We start from the raw sequence: 23,016 nt of genomic DNA, 5'->3' as shown, positions 1-23,016 counted from the left end.
TTTGCCACTACATCCCTCGCACAAACAATACGTGTAATTCACCATTTGCAGCATCATTTTATATTTCATACACAGCCACTGCCTGAAATGGAGCCCAACGTTTGGGGTTAAAAAAAAAAGACAAATAGTAATGTAGAATCTGAAATGGTCTCATAACCACAGCAGTATGTGGCCCTCACTGGACAAGTCTCATTGCTGCGAAGATTTGTTGTATTTAGCCTATATGACTAAACTAATGGAGTAAATCCAGAGTTTTAAGTGTTAACAACGAAAAGTCCTCAGCCACTCCTGTTTGGTGAAATCTAAATATTTTACTCGTTTGTAAACAGTGTGTGATCCTTCACTGCTCCAGAAAATCGTACGCGGCCTAAAGATGGTGTTTTATATCCGGATTCATATGGATTTTATTTATCTTCATGACCAGCGAAGTGGTGGGACTTCAAGTAAAAACAAATGGAAAATATAATTGAAAAACAATCTGTTGTACTTTCCAAATAACATTTATTTAAAAAAAAAAATGTATTAATTAAACTTGATCAAAGCTTTAGTGGTTCCCGTTTATTTGACGAGCAAAGAGGAACTATATGTGGCGAAATACTCAATTAGATACACATTTTTAGTGAATGAATGTAATTACATTTTACAAAAAAAGGACTAAAAATGAAGTATATCTTACAATCGAAAAAGAAGAATCTGTACAATGCCAGCCCCATGTTACTATGACAACATGATTCAATAGACTGAGCACTGTGGTTACCACATTAGGTTTTGTTTGCCAGGATAAAGACATATTTGTTAAACACACACACACACACACACACACACACACACACACACACACACACACACACATAAACTCAGACAAACAGTATCTAGGTAACTTCAATTGTGAAACCACACATTGGCCAGGAGGTTTATGCTCGAAGATATATTTATAATGGGCTAATGACACCTGGTTGTTTCATTCATGAACCTCGTTCCACAGCAGCGGTGGTTACAGCAGCTGTCTGTACAGAATGAACAGCGTCCAGGAAGGAGCATAAAGATACATTTTATCATTAACGTTTTATCTTATTTAACACTGGAACAGAGCTGAATATCACAGTAGCAGAAGCACAGGTGTAACTAATACCATTAACCATGGCCTAAAAGGTCTTGTTACTTAATCCCGTTTCACATCTCTAAGCGAGCACTCCCAACTCCTCAAACTAGTTTGTCTGCATGTCATAGAGCACATTGTTGGTTCACTTTCAAAAACATATTTGCATTCGAAATATAAGATTTTGCATGAAACGTAAAGCTAAAAGTATTACGGTGGAGCAGTGTAATCCTTTTGTTCCATGAAAGGTGTCTAAGGTGTTTGTTGGAAATGTGGTCTAAATTCTGAGCATAGAATCTATGGTTTGAAGAAATAGCAAATTTGTAGCTAGCAGCCAGTTAGCTTATTTTAGCATAATAGATTGCATAAAAAGGGGGATTTAAACGAAGGTAAAAACATCAAACGTCACTGTCTTATTTGGGTTTGTGTGCCACACTACTTTTTGGTGGGGAAGCAGTTGCCGGGCAACCAGTGGACATTTCAGGAAGTGGTCCCAGCCAGGAACAGTCGAGCACGTTAACCGCAAATTGTTGCTAAAATGCTTCCAGAGGGAAACCAGAGCTTTAGGGGTGCTGGAAGGCAGATTAGGTTACCCTTTGGACAGAGCAGGGGCTAGCTGTTTCCAGTCTTTGTGCTACGCTATGCTAACCAGCTGCTAACGTCAACTTCTCTGGCCTGTGCACAGTACATCTTGATATATAGCTACTAAAACATGGGCCTTCATTAGAGAGATGCCTGGTGACATTAATAATCCTGAATAACAATTTATGAAGCATTCAAAAAAAGAAAATTGCAATTTGCAACAACACAACAAAGACACCCCGGCAGACATGAGATATGAGATATAAATCTGTTTCTAAATGTCACCTTGTCACAAAATTTCAGACAAGCCCATGCAAGCTTTTGTGTCTTAGCCAGACACACCGGTTCTAGGTGCAGCTGTGTTTTGAAGTATTCTATTCATGTAACTTGCATGTTGGGTTGGGCAAAATCTAGCTAATTCTTAACCAGAAGCCAACATTTTATGTTATTGTTGTAAGTAATTGTCTGATCTGTTTGTATCTTGTCGTACGGATGTGGAAGCACAACCCTGTATTCTCCCTTCCTCTCCGTTAAAGCGTACGTTTGTGTCCATCCCCCAGGCCCCGTGCAGCAGCAGCCATGAACTGGTCAGGCCTGGAGGGCTTGATGAGCGGAGTCAATAAATACTCCACCGCGTTCGGGAGGATATGGCTGTCCATGGTGTTTGTATTCCGGGTCATGGTGTTTGTGGTGGCAGCGCAGAGGGTTTGGGGTGACGAGAGCAAAGACTTTGTGTGTAACACTCGGCAGGTAAGATGTTTTCCTTTTCTATTCTTACACTATTCTTACATAAAATCTGTCCCGACTGTTTATGAGTTCAACCACGAACGTCGGCTGTTACCCTGAATGATGTCATCGGGGTTATCTCGGATTGGGTTGGACGCCTTAATTTGTTAAATTCTAGTTCAATTTGCAACTTCGTAGTTGTGGAGTTTGAAAGACGTGGGCATTTACCAGACCGGAAGACTTAAACAAAAGACAGTATTGAGTTGCATTATGGGAAATGTAGTTACCAGTATTTTGTGGAACACTAGAGACTAAAACTATGGATATATCTGGCTATGTTGCATCAATTTTGACCTTTCTTGTTTGTAATTTGTCTCTAGTGAGACCCCGAACTTTGTGAAAGTGCAACACCAAATCGCCCTTTAAGGGCTAGGCATTCAGCGCAGGCAGCCTCATCAAAGAAACGTGCTGACTTCTTGGGACATTTGTGAGCATACACCCGTGACCAGAAGATCAACTCTCATCAATTTATTCTTTAAATTCACTTGCTACGGTTTTAGCATTTACGACGTACGGTAAATGCTACGGTAGCCAATCAACACCGTTTATTACAGCAAAACCTGTTACCGACACAGCCATCCTTTAGTCTGTAACCCTGATCGAAATCAACTGCAAAAATGCTGACTCAATATTTGCCTGCAAGTCTTGTAGGGAGAAGTTCTGCCGTTTGAATGTTCTGTTATTTCACTGATCCTCTAAAAAGCGCCGTTGTCGTATTGTATTCATCATTTCATGACAGTTGCATTAGTGGTATGAAAGTATTGCCTCTTAGAGACTCAGTTTCTTGTTGTTGTTGTTTTTTATCTCTGGCACAAAGGCAATAACCTACACTTTCACTGAGACATTTTAGTCATTACAGAAAAAGCAATTGCTGTAAATCTTTTACTCTGTTTCCAGCCTGGCTGCACCAACATCTGCTACGACCACATCTTCCCCATCTCCCATATCCGTCTGTGGGCTCTGCAGCTGATTTTTGTCACGTGCCCGTCCCTGATGGTGATGGCTCACGTCAAGTTCCGCGAAGGAAAGGACAAGAAATACGAGGAGCTGCACCACGGCTCTCACCTGTACGCCAACCCCGGCAAGAAGAGAGGGGGGCTGTGGTGGACCTATCTGCTGAGTCTGGTCTTCAAGGCTGGATTCGACATCGCCTTTCTGTACATCCTGTATCGGATATACCACGGATACGACTTGCCCAAGTAACGCTCGTACCTTTTTACTTTTCAGACGAAAGCACGGCCTTTTAATCATCTTCAGCATGGACATTGGAAATGAACAGCCAAACCGATTATCTAATGAATCTCTATTCTTCTTCTTCTTCAATCCTTTCTTTTAGGTTGTCCAAGTGTTCCATAGCGCCGTGCCCCAACACTGTGGACTGCTTCATCAGTCGCCCCACGGAGAAGAAGATCTTCATGATCTTCATGGTCGTTTCCAGCGCGCTGTGCATCCTGATGTGCCTCTGCGAGATGGTTTACCTCGTCGGCAAGCGCATCTCCAAGCTGGTGAGGGCCCGCCAGGACAACGAGAGGTTCCGCTTTGCTGAGCAGCACGAGCTCACCAACATGGCCCCACCGAGGTCCCAGTACCGCAGGGCCGATCCGACGCTGACAGAGAGCCAGATGAGTTTAAACAAAACGGACAAGGTCAGAGACGGTGGTATAAGCACGACCTTGTAGGACTTGGTTGGGGGAGGGGGGGGGGGGGGGGGGGCACTGAACCATGGGGTTCTTTCTAACTGGTGGACCCTAATAAAGTTATTAGACCGAAAAGACTGTGACCCAGCTGAACATGGAACATCCATGGCTCTCCGTCAGAAGGATCGCAGACACTGGCTGTATGTTGAACACTGTGAAAGGAGAGGACTACTGGTATCGCTGCGTTTAGATATCACATGTTTTAATCTCTGTACTATAGGTCGCATCAGCTCATGGCTGACTATACCTGGACCAACATGCAGGAGTTGGCTTTTTAAAGCACGCGTCTGATGTTGCGTTGGAAGGGCATTGTTGATTGATTTGTTGAATCAACGTCAGGTGTGTCCTGTTACAGCTATGTCTCTCAGCGCTGGGGCAGTGCTAAAGAAAGGTCTGGCTTCAAGCGTTATCATTCTGGTATGAGGGGGGAGAAATGCTCTGACTTGTTTGTATTCTTTTAAACACAATCACAGTAATTTAGAGTCTTTAAGTCGTAGTGGTTTTTACACCACATGTCTGACCGGCGTTGGGGGGCAGGGTCACACACACACACACACACACACTGCACGACCTTTCACCAGGAAGGATCTCGAATGAGGTCCCCAAATTTAAAAGTTCACACATGGGTGCTCGGGCGCCAATGCTGATCTGGGGCTTTTGTCGAACCGGATCTGATCTGGACACCAAAACGCGTTACCGAAAGCCCCACGAGATGGATTTTCGTGTGATGTGATGTGTGATCCTGCAATTCTTAGATGCAGCTCAAGCTATTGCTTGTGTCTCCGAGCTGAAAAAAAAAATGTCGGCGACAGGAAAATCTGGGTTAAAGTCGTGTAAAAAAAAAAAAAAAAAAAACACTGCCGGGAATTTGATGAGCTGATGCCCCACGTCAAGCGTTGAGTCTATAAGAGGATATTTCTAACTAGCTTAATTAGCTGAGCTGGCAGGGTGAAGTTACAGGACAAGGTCACCATGTGTACCCCGGACACAACTACAGTTCAGAGCCGACTGGAGTCAAAAAAGTCAACTGGAATGTCGTAATGTGGTCCAATAGTTTTTTTTAAGACTTGTTTTTTATTGACATATATAGCGTTATATTTAATTGCTTGTTAAATAAAAATGCTGATCAAGCTCTGTGCCAAGACTGTCCGTCTTTACAGAAAGGTCCATTCTGGTATGTTTGTATACGCAGGGTTTGTAAATGAAGTTTGCTGCTGCTCCTAATACCAGTGACAAACTCACTCGAGAAACAGAAGGATTAACAAAAATCAACTTAAGCATCAGGTGTAAATAAACATTTATATTATATTTAACCTCTTGAGCCCGATGGAGTGGTACCAGGTCCTCTCCCGTGGTTACAAAAAGTCAGGATGGAAGATGGTTTATTTTTAAGAAGATATATGTTATAAAGGTTTGAAGCTTTCAGAATCAGGAAACCAACTGCATGTTGTCCAAACTACTGTATGTTTTATTACAATGTATTTTATCAATAAAGTCATGATTTATATAATGCTTGTCTAAGATGAACTAGACCGACGCAGGCCTGCATAACTGTGATCACCGTCTCGCTCAGTGAATTGCATGATGGTTAGTGATTTTGTCCGACTTGCCATGGAGGCTCAACTGCATTAAAAATGGAAATCTGAGAGGAAAAAGACGCGTGCAGTTTTGTGACCTAGGTGCCATTGAATCTCTCAAAGGGCTACAGCAGCGAAGTGCTTGATGGGAAATTACTTGCCTATAAATGGAGCTAAGCGCTTAGCTCGTACAAGCTTCTATTATCCTTTTTCATCATTATTCCACAATGTTTATCTACAAGGCCGTAAGCAGTAACACATGTATTTAATGAGTATATTGCTGGCATTATTAATTCAACATATTTGGACATTGTCCAAAAATCCAACCTGGACAGAAAAGTTCTGCCTTTCACATGCAGTATTCAACCCCCTTGATTTGATTTAGAATGAGCTTGCGTCTCATTAAATTGCCGTGTTTTGCAGTTCATGCAATCACTGCTGTTGCTGCTGTATATTATCTCAACTTGATTTTAGTTTTATCATTATAATTTTAATTATTGTTATTGTTTATTTTGTTGTTGCAGCTAAGTGGAATCCAACCATCATAGATTGTATAATTTACTCATAAAATAGCCTATTGTGCACATGAATTAACTTATTTAGTTGGTTAAAAAGCAACAATTTTATCACAGAACGTCAAACAAAAGTTGGAATAAAAACAGTTGAATTATGTTCTGTTACCACTAGATGGCAGCATGTCCCACGTTGACAATACCTGTTAATGTATCCATCTATATCAGAGGTCTTCAACAGGGGGTCCACGGCCCCTAGGGTGTCCGCGGAGGTACTGCAGGGGGTCCGCGAAATTTTTGGTTGATTAGACAATAAAAAAAAAAAATGTAATTTTCTTTTCTCTAAACATGAATCTGACCATTATTTTAATAGTTCAGTATTGTATGAAAGATAACAGGTATCTTTATGCATGGCAGTGGCACTAATAGGCCATCACTCATTTTTCGTTTCCACATTTATGTTTAAAATGAAAACATCAGTTTGAATAGCTTGTATGCATGATTATCATGCAATTGACAGACAATGTTGATATTGACATTGGTATCAGCTGACAAGGTATGTTTGTAAATGGCAGTGGCACGGCCTCCCTACTCACTGTACCTTGCACATGTTTAAAATAAAAACATGAATATATGAACCTGTGTATTATTTGAATAGCTTAGTATTGAATGCACAGTAAAGAGGTATGTTTATACACAGTACTAGGCCCATTTAATATAAAACACAATTTTATACAATATATATAGTCGGGGGTCCCTGCTCCATCTCTCTATCAGTTTTGGGGTCCTTGGCCTGAAAAACGTTGAAGACCCCTGATCTATATATTTACAGACATTTTAGGGATTTTTGTCTAGAGATTTGTTATTGTACAAAGGGACAGGGCGTAAAAGCAGCCAAAGTGAACCATCATTCATCAAGGTAAGAGCACAAATATTTACCCTTGAAGTCCCCTCCTGTTTAAAAGCACGTGCTGGTGGCCTGCATCAAGAGCTCTGAACACAGCTGCACATGTGGGCGGCGCAGGTACTCTAACCAGACGAGCCAATGTTGTTGCCTTCAAGTGCTTCTTTAAAACACATGGATTTCCCCCAGTTGCTTGTAGTTGCGTGGGCTACAATTTCACACGATATTATGTCTTATGGAAGTGAACCATAACGTTTCAGAAGAGGAATACATAGAACAGTTAGCGTTACAATTAAAGTCTTTTCCAGTTGTTTTTTTATTTCGTGGCTACTTTCATATTTGACAAATTGAAAATATCCGACGAGGATGGGATTCGAACCCACGCGTGCAGAGCACAATGGATTAGCAGTCCATCGCCTTAACCACTCGGCCACCTCGTCTGTGAGCAATAAGTGTTAACTCATAATATTTCGACATACAGTAGTCGTTATTAAAATATATGTGGATGTAGACCTGATTTGGTTCTGCTCAACATTTCGGTCGACGTTGCTGCTTTTACATTGTGTTGTACGGAAACGCGTAAGGCCAAATCTACTTCCACATCCCAGCGCATTATAATCCCTGCTAATGATACTACGAAAAACTAGCTACCTTTGGCTAATAGCATAACACGAACAACGTGAGAATTAGACGTTAACGTGTTTTACTCTGACCGAACAGCAACAATGTGCAGACTCATGTACAATACACGTGTCTGTCCACCACAAGGAGCCAGAGACCAACGAACAATTAGCTAGTTTAAGCCTCTGATAACGAACTGGACTTTACTCCAGCAGCTGATGTCAAACAAGCTGCCATAATTCATTGAAAATTATGTTGTAAAAAAAATAAAAAACACCACCTATGACATGTCATGCGCTCTCACACAATCCACTATTTAGATTCAAATGTTTGTCACGCAGACAAGTAATGTGAAGTGAAAATATGCAATGAGATGTGAGCTTAATGTGCCGAAAGAATAGTCTGGAATGCATGAAAACTGTAGCTAAAGGATGAAAATGAATATGCAGATATTGTTCTATTTATGACAAAATATTGGTGCAGGTGTGACCAGCTTATTATATGCAGATCACACGTGAATCAAGTGTGACTCAGGTCTGTGGAAGCAGCAATGTTCATGTTCACTGGTGTTTATTTATTCTCCCATTTTCATAATTAGCTGATTTAATGACAAAGCTTGTTTGTACCTTCAATCTAAATCATGGTTGCTTTGAATTACTTTTCATCAGAGACAGTTTGTATTCTCGTATCTACTATTTAACTGAATGTTTGTGTATGCATGATGTAGTAAGCACACAATAGGACTAGTCTTTAGTCTACTTCATCAGTGTGTCTTGAGGTGTGAATCAAAAGGCAGAACACAGACCGGGGGGGATCGAACATTTATTTACCCTTATTAAAAGTTACAATAAAATCATTGACATCTTCAAACGATAGCAAAATAAAGAGAACCAAAAATATTGGCGAAAACATATTTACAGAGACGGTTTGCAGATTAAAAAGCTCACATTTTGTACACAACCCCTGCATCATAAACTCTGAAATGTGAACACTGCAATACTCAAGAAGCTCAAATGTGGTTTTAGCCAGAAGAACAAAAGAACTAATCGAAATGCACGTACAAAGACATTGCTCATCTTCCACCTCCCCTCCTTGATTTTTTACTTTTCTATACATGACAAAATACTTGAAATTGTTTGGGGGGGGGGGTAAAACATAGGAATGTAGAATTCTAAAAATGAGTTAGAACTTTCTGAAAGGTTTATGTGTCCATATAACAGTCATTTCGAGTGAAGGAGATGCTCTGCCCCGCTCCGCTACGGTGACAATTTTTAGATCCCAAAAAAAAAAAAGAAGAGAGATGAGACAGAAAAAGAAAAATGTTATAGGGCTGCCACGCTGTTAAAAAAGGATGCTTCTCCGTGAACTGGGAAAATAAGTCAGTATTCCTGATTCGCTCCACATCCAATCCATTTACCTTCGCCACACACCAGTCCCCGTGTGTACCATGAGGGGGCGACACACGCCGACGCTTTGATCGTGAGAGGGCCCGGTGAGATTCCATCTGTCGAAGAACTAATAAAAGGCAGTGAACTGGTGGTTGACTCAGCAGACGTGATATATCCGTTGTCTTCTTCTCTAGTTTCGTTTATAACTTTTAAGAACGTGGCACGGGTCGCTCATATATATATTTATATACTTTTAATCTTGGAAAATCAGTTCAGGTGCCGCGGCTGGGGGGGGGGAGGGGGGGGGGGGGGGGGGGGGGGGGTGCAGTCACTCTGCCTTGGCCTCACCCTCAGGGGCCGCAGGTGTCGTGTCCTCAGCAGGGGTGGCGGCGGCAGCGGTGGCCTCCTCGGCCGGGGCAGCCTCTGTGGGTGGGGCCTCCTCCTTCGCCTTGGCCTCTCCCTCGGGTGCGGCCTCAGCAGCAGCCGGAGCTGCGGCGGCGGCGGCCTCGTCCTCTTTGGCCTCGGCGGCCGGCGTCTCCTCTTTGGTTTCCTTGGCCGACTGGCCGTTCTCCTCGGCCGTCGGGGAGGCGACCTCCTCCTTGGCCTCCTCGCCGCCCTTCTTGCTCTTCTTCAGCGAGATGCCCTTGAACTTGAAGGAGTTCTTCAGGGAGAACTTCTTCTTCTTCTTGCCCTCCTTGGCGCCCTCGCCCTCCGGCTTGGCGGACTCGCCCTCGGCCACGGGGGCTGGCTCGATGGCGTCCCCGGTGCCGTTATCGCCCTCCTTGGCCGGTTCGGCTGTTCCGTTTCCATCGGCGGCTGCGGCCACTTCCCCGTCGGGCTTGGCCGACACGTCACCGTTGGATTTGACGTGACCGTTCTCCTGCAGAGAAGAAGGACTCATTAGTCGTGGATTTAAGTAATCAAACTGGGCCCAAAATAAACATGTTGCCTCTGCAAAATGGAAAAATATTTCACTCGTAAACAGATGGATAAACTGTAGATGAAAATGTGCACCGCATTCCAAATAAAAGGGATCTGACATATGACAGATCACAGCATTAGCCCATTTACTCCACTAGTTAATCCATGTTATACTTGAGGAAAGCTGCTTGCACTGACAGTGGTGTGGGGGGGGGGGGGGGGACGACGACGACAGACAGCGGTTTGCATGACTACTAAGCAGCCACACGGGGGCAGTAGTGCTGCATTCAAACGTCAACACAGCTAGCGGGTTTGGGGAACAAAGGAATCCCCATGAAACCTGCTTTCTGCTCTCATCCCAGAGCTGCAGCTCCCATCTCCCACCGCTCTCTGCGCGAGCTCGGTGTGGCCAAAATACAGCAGCACACACATCGGCATATTCAATTAAGCGACTGCACTCACGAGGGACCGTGAGTCCAAGTTCATCAACCTGTATTGCAATGCGCTTTGCGTTGTATCAAATAATGCATCTTCTGATCTGGGGGTTTAGATTCAAGCGAGCCACTCTGTACTCATCCCAGCTATCGTCAACGCACATTTTATTCCACTCCGTGTTGAAACTAGTCGAACAACACGAGACACAAAACGCATAAATGTATATTAGTTTCGGGGCAGAGGTTTTTTTTTTTTTTTTTTTTATAAACTGGCGCCCGTCTCCGCCGCTTTGTTTGCAACTCCGCAAAAAAAAATGCGCCTCCAGCAGAGCGCATTTGCATCCTTTGCACCGCTCCGCGCCTTTTGTTTTCGACGTCGAGCGCGACTACCGCCCCGACCGCAGTCAACTCATGAGAGAGAACGCGGTCAAAACACACGCTTCTACCCGAATATGTCGTTCTCAGGTCTAATTTTGCGGGTGAATTGCCCCCACCCCCACCCGGGGACCGGCGAGCGGAATTAACAAAAGGCAGGTCTGGTGCGCGCCGAGCGGGGACGAGCACGGCCACTCGTCGGCTACTCTGGCTGGAGGTCCCCCCCTGTAGACAACCATGTTATTTATTTCATTGGCCCTGTAGCCACGCGGGTTAACGCAGGAACGGGTCTGCTCTCTGTGCGGAGCGTGAAAGAGCAACAGCAAGGCATCGCAGCGGCACCCCACGCTGCCTTGTGGGCGTTGGGTGCCATGTGTCTCCTCGAGTGGCCTACTTCACTCACCTGGCCGTTGGCTTTGGCGGCGGCAGGGTCGGCAGCGGCGGCGGCTTTCCCCTCAACAGCAGCTACTCCACCCTTGGACAACGGGGCTCCCATTCTCTCTTACTGTATGTTAGAAACAAAAAAGAAAATCGAAAAGAAAAACCTCGAGGAGAGTTTTGAGGTTTAAAAATCCAGCGCCGGGATCGGGTAAGGTCTTGCCAAAGAGGTGAAACAAATCCAACCGGATCTCCTTCTCCCTAGCTAGGTCTGGAAACGAGAAGATCCCCCTTCGCTGAGTGCGGACCCCACGGCGGCTGAGCTCAAATTAAAGGAGGTCGGTGATGAGGCTGTGAGTATTTCTACCGCGCCTCAAAAATCGACCGGAGTCTCCTCCCATGGGCGGGGCAGGCGGGGATTTTGTCCAATCTGCAGCCGGGGGACGGGCCTCCTTCGTCCCCCTCCCCCCCCCCCCTCCCCCTATGTCACTGCCACAGTCTGCTCAGCAAGACCCGTTCCACTGTTTCACATGCCTGGAAGGTTTTGGGGCATTTTGAGCTTTTTAAACTTTGTTCATCAACAGCACTGAGATCATACAGGTCGCTGGCAATTGTATTTTCATAACAAATTTTATTTTCATAACAAACTATGGAAAAAGTACGATAGCATGATGGACAAACAATGCCATAAATGTTATGATTCATGGTATGAATGCTGCGGTGAGAACAGCATACACACCACAGAAGTATTTTATCCTCAGATCAGTGGATCCTAAACCTAAAGTTCGAAAAGGGGAAATAAAAAAAACATATTTGCCATTCAAACCAGCCGATCTGGGAAAGGGAGCATCACTTGTTTTGGTTTAAGTCACTGCTCCAAGATACATGCCCTTACAAAAATGAAAGCTAGAAAGGCTGAAAAAGACTGAGAACCAGCGCAGTGATTGTTCCAAGCTCATTGTTTTCAGCCTCCATTCACTGTGTGTTACTCTCGTGGTAAACTTGGTATGAAAATAACGCCAACTTCTTTACAGTTTCAAAGAAAACCCTCAGGTGGTCTTGACGATCAGATTTTGTGAAAAAGGCTGTGAAAAAGTGACAGGCCCGGCTTTCCAAGAGTAAACTCGTTACATAACGCACATCCCGCCTTGCACTCGCTGGGGACCCTGCGATGGCACTGGGGCTGCTTTGTCACTGACCCAGACAGGGAGACAGTGAATCAGCCTGTCAAGCCGCTAATGAGGTCTCTTGGCCAGACGAGCGAATCCCACGATCGCAGCAATGACACTGCATTTTTTTTTTCTTTCTTCATTGGTAACCCAAAGCTGACGGGTTTCCTCTTGCGACCCGGCGAGGTCAGGGGGGGGTCATTGTGTTTTAAGCTGAGGAATAGACTGCTTCCATAGACCGGCATGTCATGAGACGAGGTCATACATGCGTTCTGGTATGCCAGCTGTCTCCTTTTCAAGCCGTTACTCTCAATTGTGGCAACTTTAAGTTATCCCTTCTTTCCCATCCACGAGGCCCCTCATTTATCCGGCAGACGAACCCGTCTCAACAAAACGGCTCTCTGTCTGCTTGTCATCTTTATGGGACTTCATTAAGCGGAATTTATGATTTCATGTATTCTTCTGAGGCATTCCTTTATAGCCCCATATGTCTCTCTCTCTCTCGCTCTCTCTCTCTCTAGGCTTTCTGTAATTGTTTCCACCGAGCTGATGGCACACGTGACGACCTCCTCCACGCATACTCATACGAGCGTGTCACAGCCGTGGTATGCGGGGCATGCACGGCCCGGAGAATGATCTCCATCCATTCAGTGGGCTGAGCGTCCCACAGTGGAATACACCCTCAGGGTTCTGCACTCCTACCAAACCAACCACCACCACTCCTCCATACATTCACCCAAACCTGGCTCATATTGTCTGTGCAACTCTCGTGTTGTTCTGTCAGCATTTCAGTGTTAATGATCTGTAAATGAGAGTATGAAAACTTTAAGCAACCATCACTCCAATCATTTTCTTCGTCTCTGTATGCTGAATGGGAAGCTAGCACCAGCAGCCGATTAGCTTAGCTTGGCCTGCAGACTGGAAACATTGAGCCTTGTTTTTACACATTTGTGGGGGATTTTAAAACCAGATAATACGTGTTCATTAACGAGCTTTGGAGTAACATGTATTTGTTACCTTTAGACAGAGACGGCTAGCTGTTTCCCTCTGTTTCCAGGCTTTGTGCGAAGCTACGGACACGAGAGTGGTGTGGATCTTCTCATTTCACTTTGTCTTACACACATATTAGTGCAGACGCAGACTTAATGAATGAGCACACACACACACACACACTTATGGTGCACACACCGAGGTGATGACAAGGCCTGATTTCCTTGAGAAAAATCGTGGCTGGAGGACTTCCCCTGTCCTCGACCTGCCTACTTATTTCTGTCACGTTCAGCATGGCGCTTCTTCTCCTCTTCACACACTTCCCCCCCCCCCCCCCCTTCCGAGCTAGTCAATGCCCCTGTTTGTGTGAGTGCCCACTTTGCTTGGCCTGACACAGGATGAGCTCCCAAATCCCGCTAAAAGCCTTCATTGTCTCTCTCTCTCTCTCTCTGCGAGACAACTGATGAGCATGACAAGTAGAAAGAGAGGAAAAAAGAAGAGAGAGAGGAGGACTGGAGCGAGGGAGGAGAATCAGAAACATGTCTCTGGGGTTCCTTTTGCTTGAGGGAGGAGAAAAGTTATCTTCATGACAGTCACCTTGAACACATTACTTGGGCATATCAGCGTGATGAATATGTAATTTCCCTTGGTTCCTCAGTTCGTCAGCAATTCATGCGTGCACAATCACAAAAACAAGAGTGCGGTCTGTTTCCTGTGCATTTCCTATGTGAGACACTGATGGTTACAAATCTGGCGCACCGCTAAGAGGCCGAAAAACCTCAATGAATTCTGTTATGCCATCCGATGAGGCACAATTGTAAAACAGCGTTTACAATAAGAAATATTGGTCCGGGAAAAAAATGGCCAAAAAGTGGATTATTATAGTACACATTATAGTTCCAAAACATTTGAATATGTCACAAATGTGGTATCCAAGCAAACATGTAAATTTCATTTAATAAGCCTGAATTAGTGTGGTATAAACAGAACATTTGCATTGCCAAGCACCTAATTACAAGGAGAATCAGGTGCACAGCCCCCTTCACTGCCATGAATAGGGGTGCGTAGACTTAAAAGAAAGCCCTTTGTAATGCTAATTATTTTGATCAACTGGCTTATTGACTCCAAAAAGGCCCTCACCAGCAGGCAGCCACAAAGCTGCACATGGCTTGTGCAGACGATTCTGTCTGCCGGCCTCTGGCAGTGCCTCACGGAGGAGGAAGAGGAGGAGGAAGAGGATAGTAGCTGGGTGTCCGATGCTCAGCCGAGCTTGCATGTTGGACTCGACTCATTGATAAAATAGTGGTTCGTCCAAACGCAACCTCTAAAAACCAACAGCAATCATTTTGATGCGAGTAGAGTTCACCCCCCCCCCCCCCCCCATCTCTCACTGTGCCTAAGGTGGCAGACATGAGCGACACACCCCTCCCAACATTTCTATGTGCGTGCAGACATGCCACAGAGCCGGTTGCCATGGCAACTGCTGCTTCCAGCGACGTCTCCGGCTGATGCTGTTTAGTGGGAACCCAGTGGAAGAGGATGCGGCTCCGCCGTTGTTTTTGTTTGCCTTATCATCCCCGGCTTGTTTATTTTGAGATGACTTTGACCCCCCCACACACACACACACACACACACACACAATTCTTTGCAGCCGAGCCTCTCAACCTCTGCGGCCGCGGAGAATTGAAGCGTGGTTTCCTTTTAACCTTTACCCTTCGCCGTCTCCCCAACAGACTCCATTTTTATTACTTCCTCATCATAAATTATTTTTCTCGAAGTGTTTGCTTCTCCACGTGTGCTTCTCTGGCATCAAGGCTTTGGTTGTTACCGGCAGATTCACCGAGCGGTGCTTTGTTTCCATCTGTGGTCACAACATGCGGGCCAGGTAGAGAAGGCAGCGAGGGATGGAAACAGATGGCGAGACAAGAAAAAAGGGAGGGTGAGGGGTTAAGAAGTGCAGAAAGCGTTGATGAGTGAAGCAGAGGGAGAGTATATGGGGCTGGGCATAATGTCTATATGTGTGTGTGTGTGTCAGACAGGGACATACAGTAGCAAGGCAGCTCATCCCCACTGCCAACGGCACTGCGGCGTTACTAGGTCAGTGTGCCATCATCTCATTCATCATTATCACAGCCTGCTCGTCCTCCTCCGCTCTCCCTCCTCATCCCTCCCACACATTCTTTGCAGTTGCTCTCTTCTTCCCGCAATGGGAGACACGCCGAGCTTCGGAGGGCAGAATGGGAAAGTAAAACGCACTGAGACACGCCTGAGCAGGGAAACAGCGAAATCATCTTCCTCTTATGAGCAGACAAAAACAACAAAATTGTGCATCACCGTGTACGCCGAGTCAGATAAAATCAATACCATCTCTCATATCTGTGCGCCTAATGGCGCCGGGGGGGGGGGGGGGGGGTTAGCTTAGCATGAAGACAGGAGAAAACAGCTAGCTATTTTGTTTGGTTACAACAACATAAACCAAAGTGAGTAAAGACAACAATGCGCGGTTTTACGGGTACTTAGGCGCCACACAGGTTTCTTGCCCAGGTCGGAGCCGAGTGACTTCCAGAAGACTCCGCTGGTCGCCTGACAAGAACTTAGGCCGAGGCCTTGGAAAGGCACGTAAGGCTGGAAACCCAGTGACCCCTGCTAAAGACACGCGACTCATTAGAAAAGTGTCAATAATATAAAAATGACCGTTCATCACATACACGTCTGTCAAAAAAAAAAAAAATCGCAGGACGTCAGATGTCCCGTGAGAGACAGAAACCAACTATCCCCGGGGGAATTCAGTTTAATTTAGCAGGACACACTCCAGAACCAATAGAGCACTATGGGCTGTAATTCATGACAGCTTTGCATTCCTGCATATTAGAGAAGGGCCTGAGTGATATCGGTCCACACAGACATCTCCCCTGCTGCTCAGGAATAACTGGCAGCATGAGTGGCGTTTGTTTGGTACACACAAAGACATTTATACGACAACAAACACTTGGGTGCAGCCGCATGCAAATGAATTCCCCCCCCCCCCCCCCCCCCACCACCACCGCTACACACACACATACAGACTCATTAGCTCACTTCTGGGTTGTCTGCTAGCTGGGGCTTTTTTGTTTTTGTTTTGGCCAATCTGTGAGATCATCACTCTCTCCGAGCCACCGTCAGTTTTTGCCTCTCCCCCGGCTCCTGAAACCCCCCCGCCTCTCCTCCTCCTCTTCCATCCTCATTGTAATGCAGATTTAAGGGTCGGGTGGGGGATGGGAGCCGAGAGAAGAGGTTTGTGTGGAGAGGCTGTGGTTGGTGTATGACCTGGCAGCCCTGCTGGGCCTCAGCGGGCGGTCCGGCGTGGGCTGGGTGGGGGGAGGGGAGCCCGAGAGAGAGCGAGAGAAAGAGAGAGCTTTGAGGGTTATCCGACAGCCTGGACACATGACTCAGACATCAGATAGCAACATCCCGGCCTCTTGAAAAAAGATGGCAGACGCGCCGCTCGTATCTCCATTCACCATGATCTCATCCAGGAGTGGAACTGAGAAGAATGTGATGTTCGATGGCGTTTCTGCTCCGTCTAGACATAATGAGCTTAATGTGACCGAGGTCCTGTTGTTGTTCCCCTCAGTCATACACTAATACCATGTCGAACTAACTGCAAAACGAATAGAGATCATAATTTGCAAATGGTAGTGCATTCATCTGTGTATCCTTCTGTGTGGCACTGAAAGCCATTACCGAAACATTGCTAATTTGCCCACGCAGATTGTTCAGCTGTTGCTGAATAAGGTGTTGTGGTAAGTTTTTTTTAAATTTTTTTATTTTCTGCAAATGTGTCAGGGTGTGTTGTGTTATTGTGTGTCTGCGCATTTAGGGTCGGTCTAGTTCTTAAGACCGCAGCTTAAGCTACGGCCACGCTCGTCCCAGCTGTCGGAGAAGTCAAACCCTGACTTATTTACAGAGCCCCTACCCTCCTGTGACAATGCACCCCTCCCATCCCCCCTCCTAGCAAACACTCACACACACCAGAATGGAGGGCAGAGATGGTAGAGAGCAGTCTAGAGTCGATACTGGGCCATTGTGTTGTAATGAGCCGTGTGTGGGATGGATTCATTGACTTTGCTCCTCTTTTTGTGCTGAAAAAAAAAGAGCCTGTTGTTGACTCCTCATCCCCCATTTGATTACACTGAATTGCACTCAAAACGCGCACAGTTGCGTGCCTCTTTCAATTCGGGTTAGACTTTTATTATAATAATTACAACTGTGTGATCATTTGTAATTTCCCGGCCATGCTCCACGTGGGTCTGAGTGCAGGTTCAATAACAGAGGCACAGAGAGGTGGATGTTTGCCAAAGGAGATGCAGGTCCTCCAGCTGAAGGATGCCCCTCCCACTCGACTTAACTCAGTCGCTTTAGTGTCATTTGTTTTGCTCAGCTTTGGCGCGATCCATTCTTCGGTTGTCATTTTGCTGCAGTTTTCCAGTTCCCCCATCTGCCATTGCAGCTGTGTTGTCATGGAGCATCATTGCAGCGTGTTGCGCTTGTTCGCGCGTGACCTATTTATAACCCACCCCTTCAATCTCTTGCCCCCGATTCCCTCTCTCTTGTCCTCCTCCAGTTTATCAAAACGTGGTTACGTAAAAAAAGAAAGAAAAAAAAAGCAACTCCTTTTGAAGCAGCGTTGGGTCGTCGCTGGGGCATGAACATCTCTCTGAGTTATTAAATAATTCAGAAGAAGGGGTGAGGTCTTGCGTCTGGGTTATTGAGAGATATTCTTAGCTCAAAAGTGGCATAACAGAGACTTGAGTGCCACGTGTTTTTTGAAATGTTGAAAGTCACCTTTCAACTGAAGCCAGAGCTTTTTCCTCTTCCATAATGTGATGTATGTCGGAGTGAAAAGCACATTTCTATATTGTTAGATCAGTGGTGGTTAGAAAGCCGTGATATTGCTCCGCTAGCTGCAGCGGCCAACGAGCGGTCAAGTGCAGGTTTATGTGAGAGGTCAGGATCAGCCAGTTGTCACAAATCACTAGTTGGTATTGGATAAGTTAAAGTTATCAAAAGTATGCTACAGGAAGAGAAAATAAAATGCATTTTTGATTTAAAAGCATTATTTGGCACATTTCAAGAGACGGCTGAATTATTAACACAGGGACACGTTATTAAAACTCTGAAAACAAATGTTTTGTTTCTCTGCATCTTTACATGTTTGCCTTGTCTCTCAACGGACCAGCAATGTTTCCTCTCATTTGTGCTTTAAGTCATCTAGAACCGATCAACTGTGTTTGCAGGGCAGCACTGACCTCGTCTCCACTGGTCTGCTGAGACAGCTCGCATTGATCTATTCTAGCTTGACCAACCTGCCCAGTTGAGTCTGCATTAGGCTCCCGCTAGCCCACCGGTGAGCCCTTATAACCCGCGACGCCACGACCCAAAAGTGATTGCAAGTGATTGATTAGGGATTGATCGGGAAGGGGGCGTGAGGTAAGGATGTGGGTGCTGCGGGACAGTTATTTACGCTTTGTGTCTCATCAGGAAGTCGGCGCAAGCCGAGATTTACTGTTACTGCCCGTATTACTCTCTTGAACATTCACCCCCTGTCAGCGCCTGATATACCACCCTGACAGGGAGATACATTAAAAACAAAACGGGATGAATATATCTCCCGCTGACAGGCACAATATGAAAGACACCTGCTCCGACGAGGGGAGAAAAAAAAGCCATTTGTCAGTTCCAGAGGGAGACACTTTCCTTTGTGCGACTTCCCGCTTCGGGGCTTACCAACAAGGTCGTCATGGGTGAGCTGGGAGATCAATTGTAGCAGTTAGGAGACCCTTCGTATCTCCCGCCATCAGAAAGGGACGGGCAGTGACAGCAGGCATGGTAGTGGGGTCAACGGCGTCGCTTGGCGCAGGACAGGAGGTTTTGCGCTATATGATCAGGTGCTCCCGGCGGACTTCCATTGCATCCACAAATACCCACACATGTAAGCCGATCACGCACCATTCAGGTACCGTGTGGGAGTTAATCTGCTTTTACCGAATGACAATGGTTTTGATATATATAGGAGGCCATAATTTGATGAGATTGTCGGTTTCTTTATTGATGTCATTCAGGATTTAAGCCCATGGATGTGTAACATAAGCACATTACCTGTGTCACATGGAGAGGGCCGGAGCGACGTGGTGCACGCACAACAGGAGCAATTTGATCGCTGTCCATTGTGGCCTGATTTCTGTCGCCTGTCGGTGAGGCTTGCCCTCGGGGAAAGTGGTTCATTATGGTAAGCAAAGACCGTTGAACTATCAAGGCTATTTGGTGTCACGATTTTGTCCCTGCAGCGTATGATGGATGTCGGTGTGGCTGGTCACGGGGCAGCTCCTTTTACATTCGCTTAAGAATTTGCCCAAAAGGGGCTCATTCCTGAAACATTCCAGGGTGTCCCATTTTTCTCCCCGAATTTGAAAGTATGGAGACAAACAAAACCATGATAGTCTTACATTCCAGCTGTCGTAGAGTTGGGGGTTGGGGGGGGGGGTTCCCAGAATCGTTGACAACCCCAGGTTGTTAGGATTTAATAGATGGGCAGGTAATAAACTGGGCATTTAAAGGGCTGTCTGCTTTTACGCTCTCTGCGTATTCATGAAGGGAGGATTCATGAAGGGAGATTTATGGGAGCGTCATGGGAAAGTTTGCTGGGTGCAGGCAAGTTGTCCCTCCTAATGGACCGAGAGACCTCAGTGCCCTCAAGGAAAGGGTCATCCAGGGTAATTAACGACCAGGCGCTCTGACTGGCTTGATCTCTGCTCCGGTGCCGTCATCAAACACCTCAAACCTTCAGAGGGTCCTGCTTGGCTCCGAGTTGACTCAACAATCCTCTGCACACCTGTGTGTGTGTGTGCCGCCCCCACACGTCCCCCACGCTCACGCAGACACTCTCAAGGTTGTCTAAGGGTGTCGTCTCGGGCTTGATCGATGAGCATGTCACATGCGTGTGTGTGTGTGTGTGTGTTCCTAAAGTGCTGTGTCACGGTATAACGAGGTTGTTTCAGGGCAGTAATGGCTTGGCTATAGGCGGAGATAAAACTTAATGAGCTGAATGCCTCGGCATTTACAGCTGAACACAGAACACAACGCCACACAGAGAAGCGGCGGCTCTCTCTGCCGGGCGTGTTTCTAACGTCCCAACCTATAGACCCCATCTCCTTCCTCCCTTGTCCAACCACAGACTCGATCGCCTTATAAGGGCTGAGAGAGTTCGGGGCCTCGAGTAGCTTGGCAGCAAAGCGAGCGACTGTAGCGCCTGATGTATGGCCTTGTTATTCCGAATAGAGAAGAGGGAAACGGCTGATTATTGATATCTGCTAAGTGTCCGGGATGAGTAATGCGGCTGTCCAACCAAGCAGCTGTTCACCAAGCTTCTGGCAGGTGGAGAAAATCAATAGCGAGACGCACCTTTCAGATGAGGATAACGGATGAGAGAGAGGGGGGAGGGGAGAGGGGGGGGGGGGGGGGCTGGGGCACTGTAATGGAAAGATACCCATCTCTTGCTTTGGCTCGGGCCTCTCCAGCAATTGCACAGACAAGTGAAGACAGCAATGAAAATGACGGTGATGAAAGCCAGTCCGAGAGATGTTGGATTTCAAAAAGGACTGCATGTTTGATCGCCGGCTGTCTTTGGTACTGTTGTGGCTTTGCAAACAGAGGCTTTCCACGATCCCTTCGTCAATTCACTGTCAGAGGCAGAAGAGCCATTATCACTCTCGGAATGGAATCAGCCATCAGAGTGACTCTTCCTCCAATTGTCTTCCCCCCCTCCCGCATAGGCTCAGATGCATCCTCACAGACATTAAGTCAGCTCTCCCTGCAGACATGAGGCACATTCCCTCTCTGAACCCCCCATTTTTCACTTTTTCATCAGCTTGCATCATCACACGTCACATCTCATCCACTGATTCGTTACAGATGTGGCTATGCGGTCCTGCATGCACACATACCCGATTGTGGTCAGTAAGACGCACAGTGGCTCCCGAGGGTCCCTGATTGGCGCTGTCAGAGTGAAAAAAGATACAGTAATGTCTCTGTCAAATTACAGCCAACGCCACATCGCAACTCTTTCTCCTCCCTCTTTACCCCTCTCTTCCTGCCCATTTCGGTCCCTCCGGAGGCTCCTCTCTAACCCTCTGCTGCCATGCAAATGGATTAATCTTGTAGCTCCCAGTCTGAGGGGAGGGTAGAGTGGTGCGCTTGTGTCAGGGCTCAGTGAAATATGCATGTGTGTATCCACATTTCGAGTGTGTGTGTGTGTGTGTGTGTGTACGAGAGGGTGAAACAAAAAACAAGACAGAAAGAGGGAAACGGATGGAGGAAGAGTAATTCAGTGAGTAAGGGCAGGCAGAGAGAGAGAGAGAGAGAGCGAGGGAGACGAAACGCAACATGTAGTTATGAGACGATGACAGTCGCATCTTCTCTGCATATTTCTACATCGTGACTAGGATGCAGAAGGACAGGGTCGTGAAGCTATGTAAAGATCAAGTGTGATCTGTACATATGCTCTTTTCGGGCAAACGTTCCTCACATAGAGTCCTAAAATAGAGTCGTATCCATTAGTAAACCATGCGCCTGCTGTGCATCCCGGCTCTTTGCTCGTACCCTTGCAGCAGAGTGAGGAGGGGACAGTCAAAGGGAGTCTGGCTGTGAACAGAGCCGGATCTGTGTAAAGCCCTCAGTCACTAGTAGCACTCGTGTCAGCCAGTGCTTGCAGCGCCTCTACATTATTAAAAACGGTTTGATGGTCGAATCACATTAAATATTGACTCTCGTCTCGCCATTTACTGCAAATCCCCCCCCGTCATTTCTGACTCCACCTCTTCCCCCTTGCGACCACCTGCTGCCCTCATATTGCTTTCCTCTCACTCTCACTCTCACTCTCCCTGTTGACTGAGCAGCGGCATCAATGACGGGGATCTAAGTGGTTGCCATGACAATGCCATGGCGACAGTGATGGAATTCATTTGGCACGGCAGCGAGTTTGAACCTGAGGAACCTCACATCTGGTAGCTGTCGGCGAGAAAGTAGACCTCATCACCCCCGTCTGTAAACACAGATGTAATAAAATAAAAAGATGAGAGATGGAGTCAAGCGTGTTTAACTCACTGTGCTCTGTTGCATAATTGTGTAAAATTCCACAAAACCTCAGATCAAGTTCAATGCCTGCATTTTACAATAACTTTTTTCTGCAATATCGGTGCATGGCAACTAAGTTACGGTTAACTGTTAAAGTTAAAATGTTAAAGGGGAAATTTGTGACCATGGCAAATAAGTTATAATTTTGGTATGATTAGAGTTAGGTAACTTAAAACAAGTTGTTAAATAAGCACTTCACCCATTTAGCACTTCCCTAATGTTGGACTCCCGCTTGGGCAGTTTTAAAAAAGTATCAAAAACGATGCAGCAGAACCTGAGATATCGACTGTTTTAGTCCACGCATTGTGACCCAGAATGCAACTCTCCAATCAGTCCTGATGGTTAATGCAGTCCATGAAATAAAAGTGTCCAGTGTGCGCTATATTGACCGAGAAAGCTGATCTATGCCTTC

General features: G+C 46.1%; 2 protein-coding genes and 1 non-coding gene across 3 annotated transcripts; 1 reads left to right on the top strand and 2 right to left on the bottom strand.

Annotated features, from left to right (window-relative positions):
- Positions 1 to 2,254: 2,254 nt before the first annotated feature.
- LOC142968201 (gap junction beta-4 protein-like) lies at positions 2,255 to 4,146 on the top strand. Its single transcript, XM_076108000.1, has 3 exons — positions 2,255 to 2,431; positions 3,365 to 3,666; positions 3,804 to 4,146. Exons 1-3 carry the CDS (start codon positions 2,261 to 2,263, stop codon positions 4,144 to 4,146), a joined length of 816 nt encoding a protein of 271 aa, XP_075964115.1. The 5' UTR covers positions 2,255 to 2,260.
- Positions 4,147 to 7,515: 3,369 nt separating this feature from the next.
- On the bottom strand, positions 7,516 to 7,597 carry trnas-gcu (transfer RNA serine (anticodon GCU)). Its single transcript has one exon. It is a non-coding gene; the product is annotated as a tRNA-Ser (tRNA).
- Positions 7,598 to 8,587: 990 nt separating this feature from the next.
- marcksl1a (MARCKS-like 1a) lies at positions 8,588 to 11,616 on the bottom strand. Its single transcript, XM_076108337.1, has 2 exons — positions 11,300 to 11,616; positions 8,588 to 10,046 (listed from the first exon to the last, which is right to left on the bottom strand). Exons 1-2 carry the CDS (start codon positions 11,390 to 11,392, stop codon positions 9,495 to 9,497), a joined length of 645 nt encoding a protein of 214 aa, XP_075964452.1. The 5' UTR covers positions 11,393 to 11,616; the 3' UTR covers positions 8,588 to 9,494.
- Positions 11,617 to 23,016: the final 11,400 nt, after the last annotated feature.

This window comes from Anarhichas minor, unplaced genomic scaffold (genome assembly GCF_050575085.1).
Source record: "Anarhichas minor isolate MPS153535 unplaced genomic scaffold, ASM5057508v1 ptg000040l, whole genome shotgun sequence".
NCBI lineage: Eukaryota > Metazoa > Chordata > Actinopteri > Perciformes > Anarhichadidae > Anarhichas > Anarhichas minor.
Note: the sequence above shows the minus strand (reverse complement) of the source record. Positions and strands in the feature narration are given on the sequence as shown.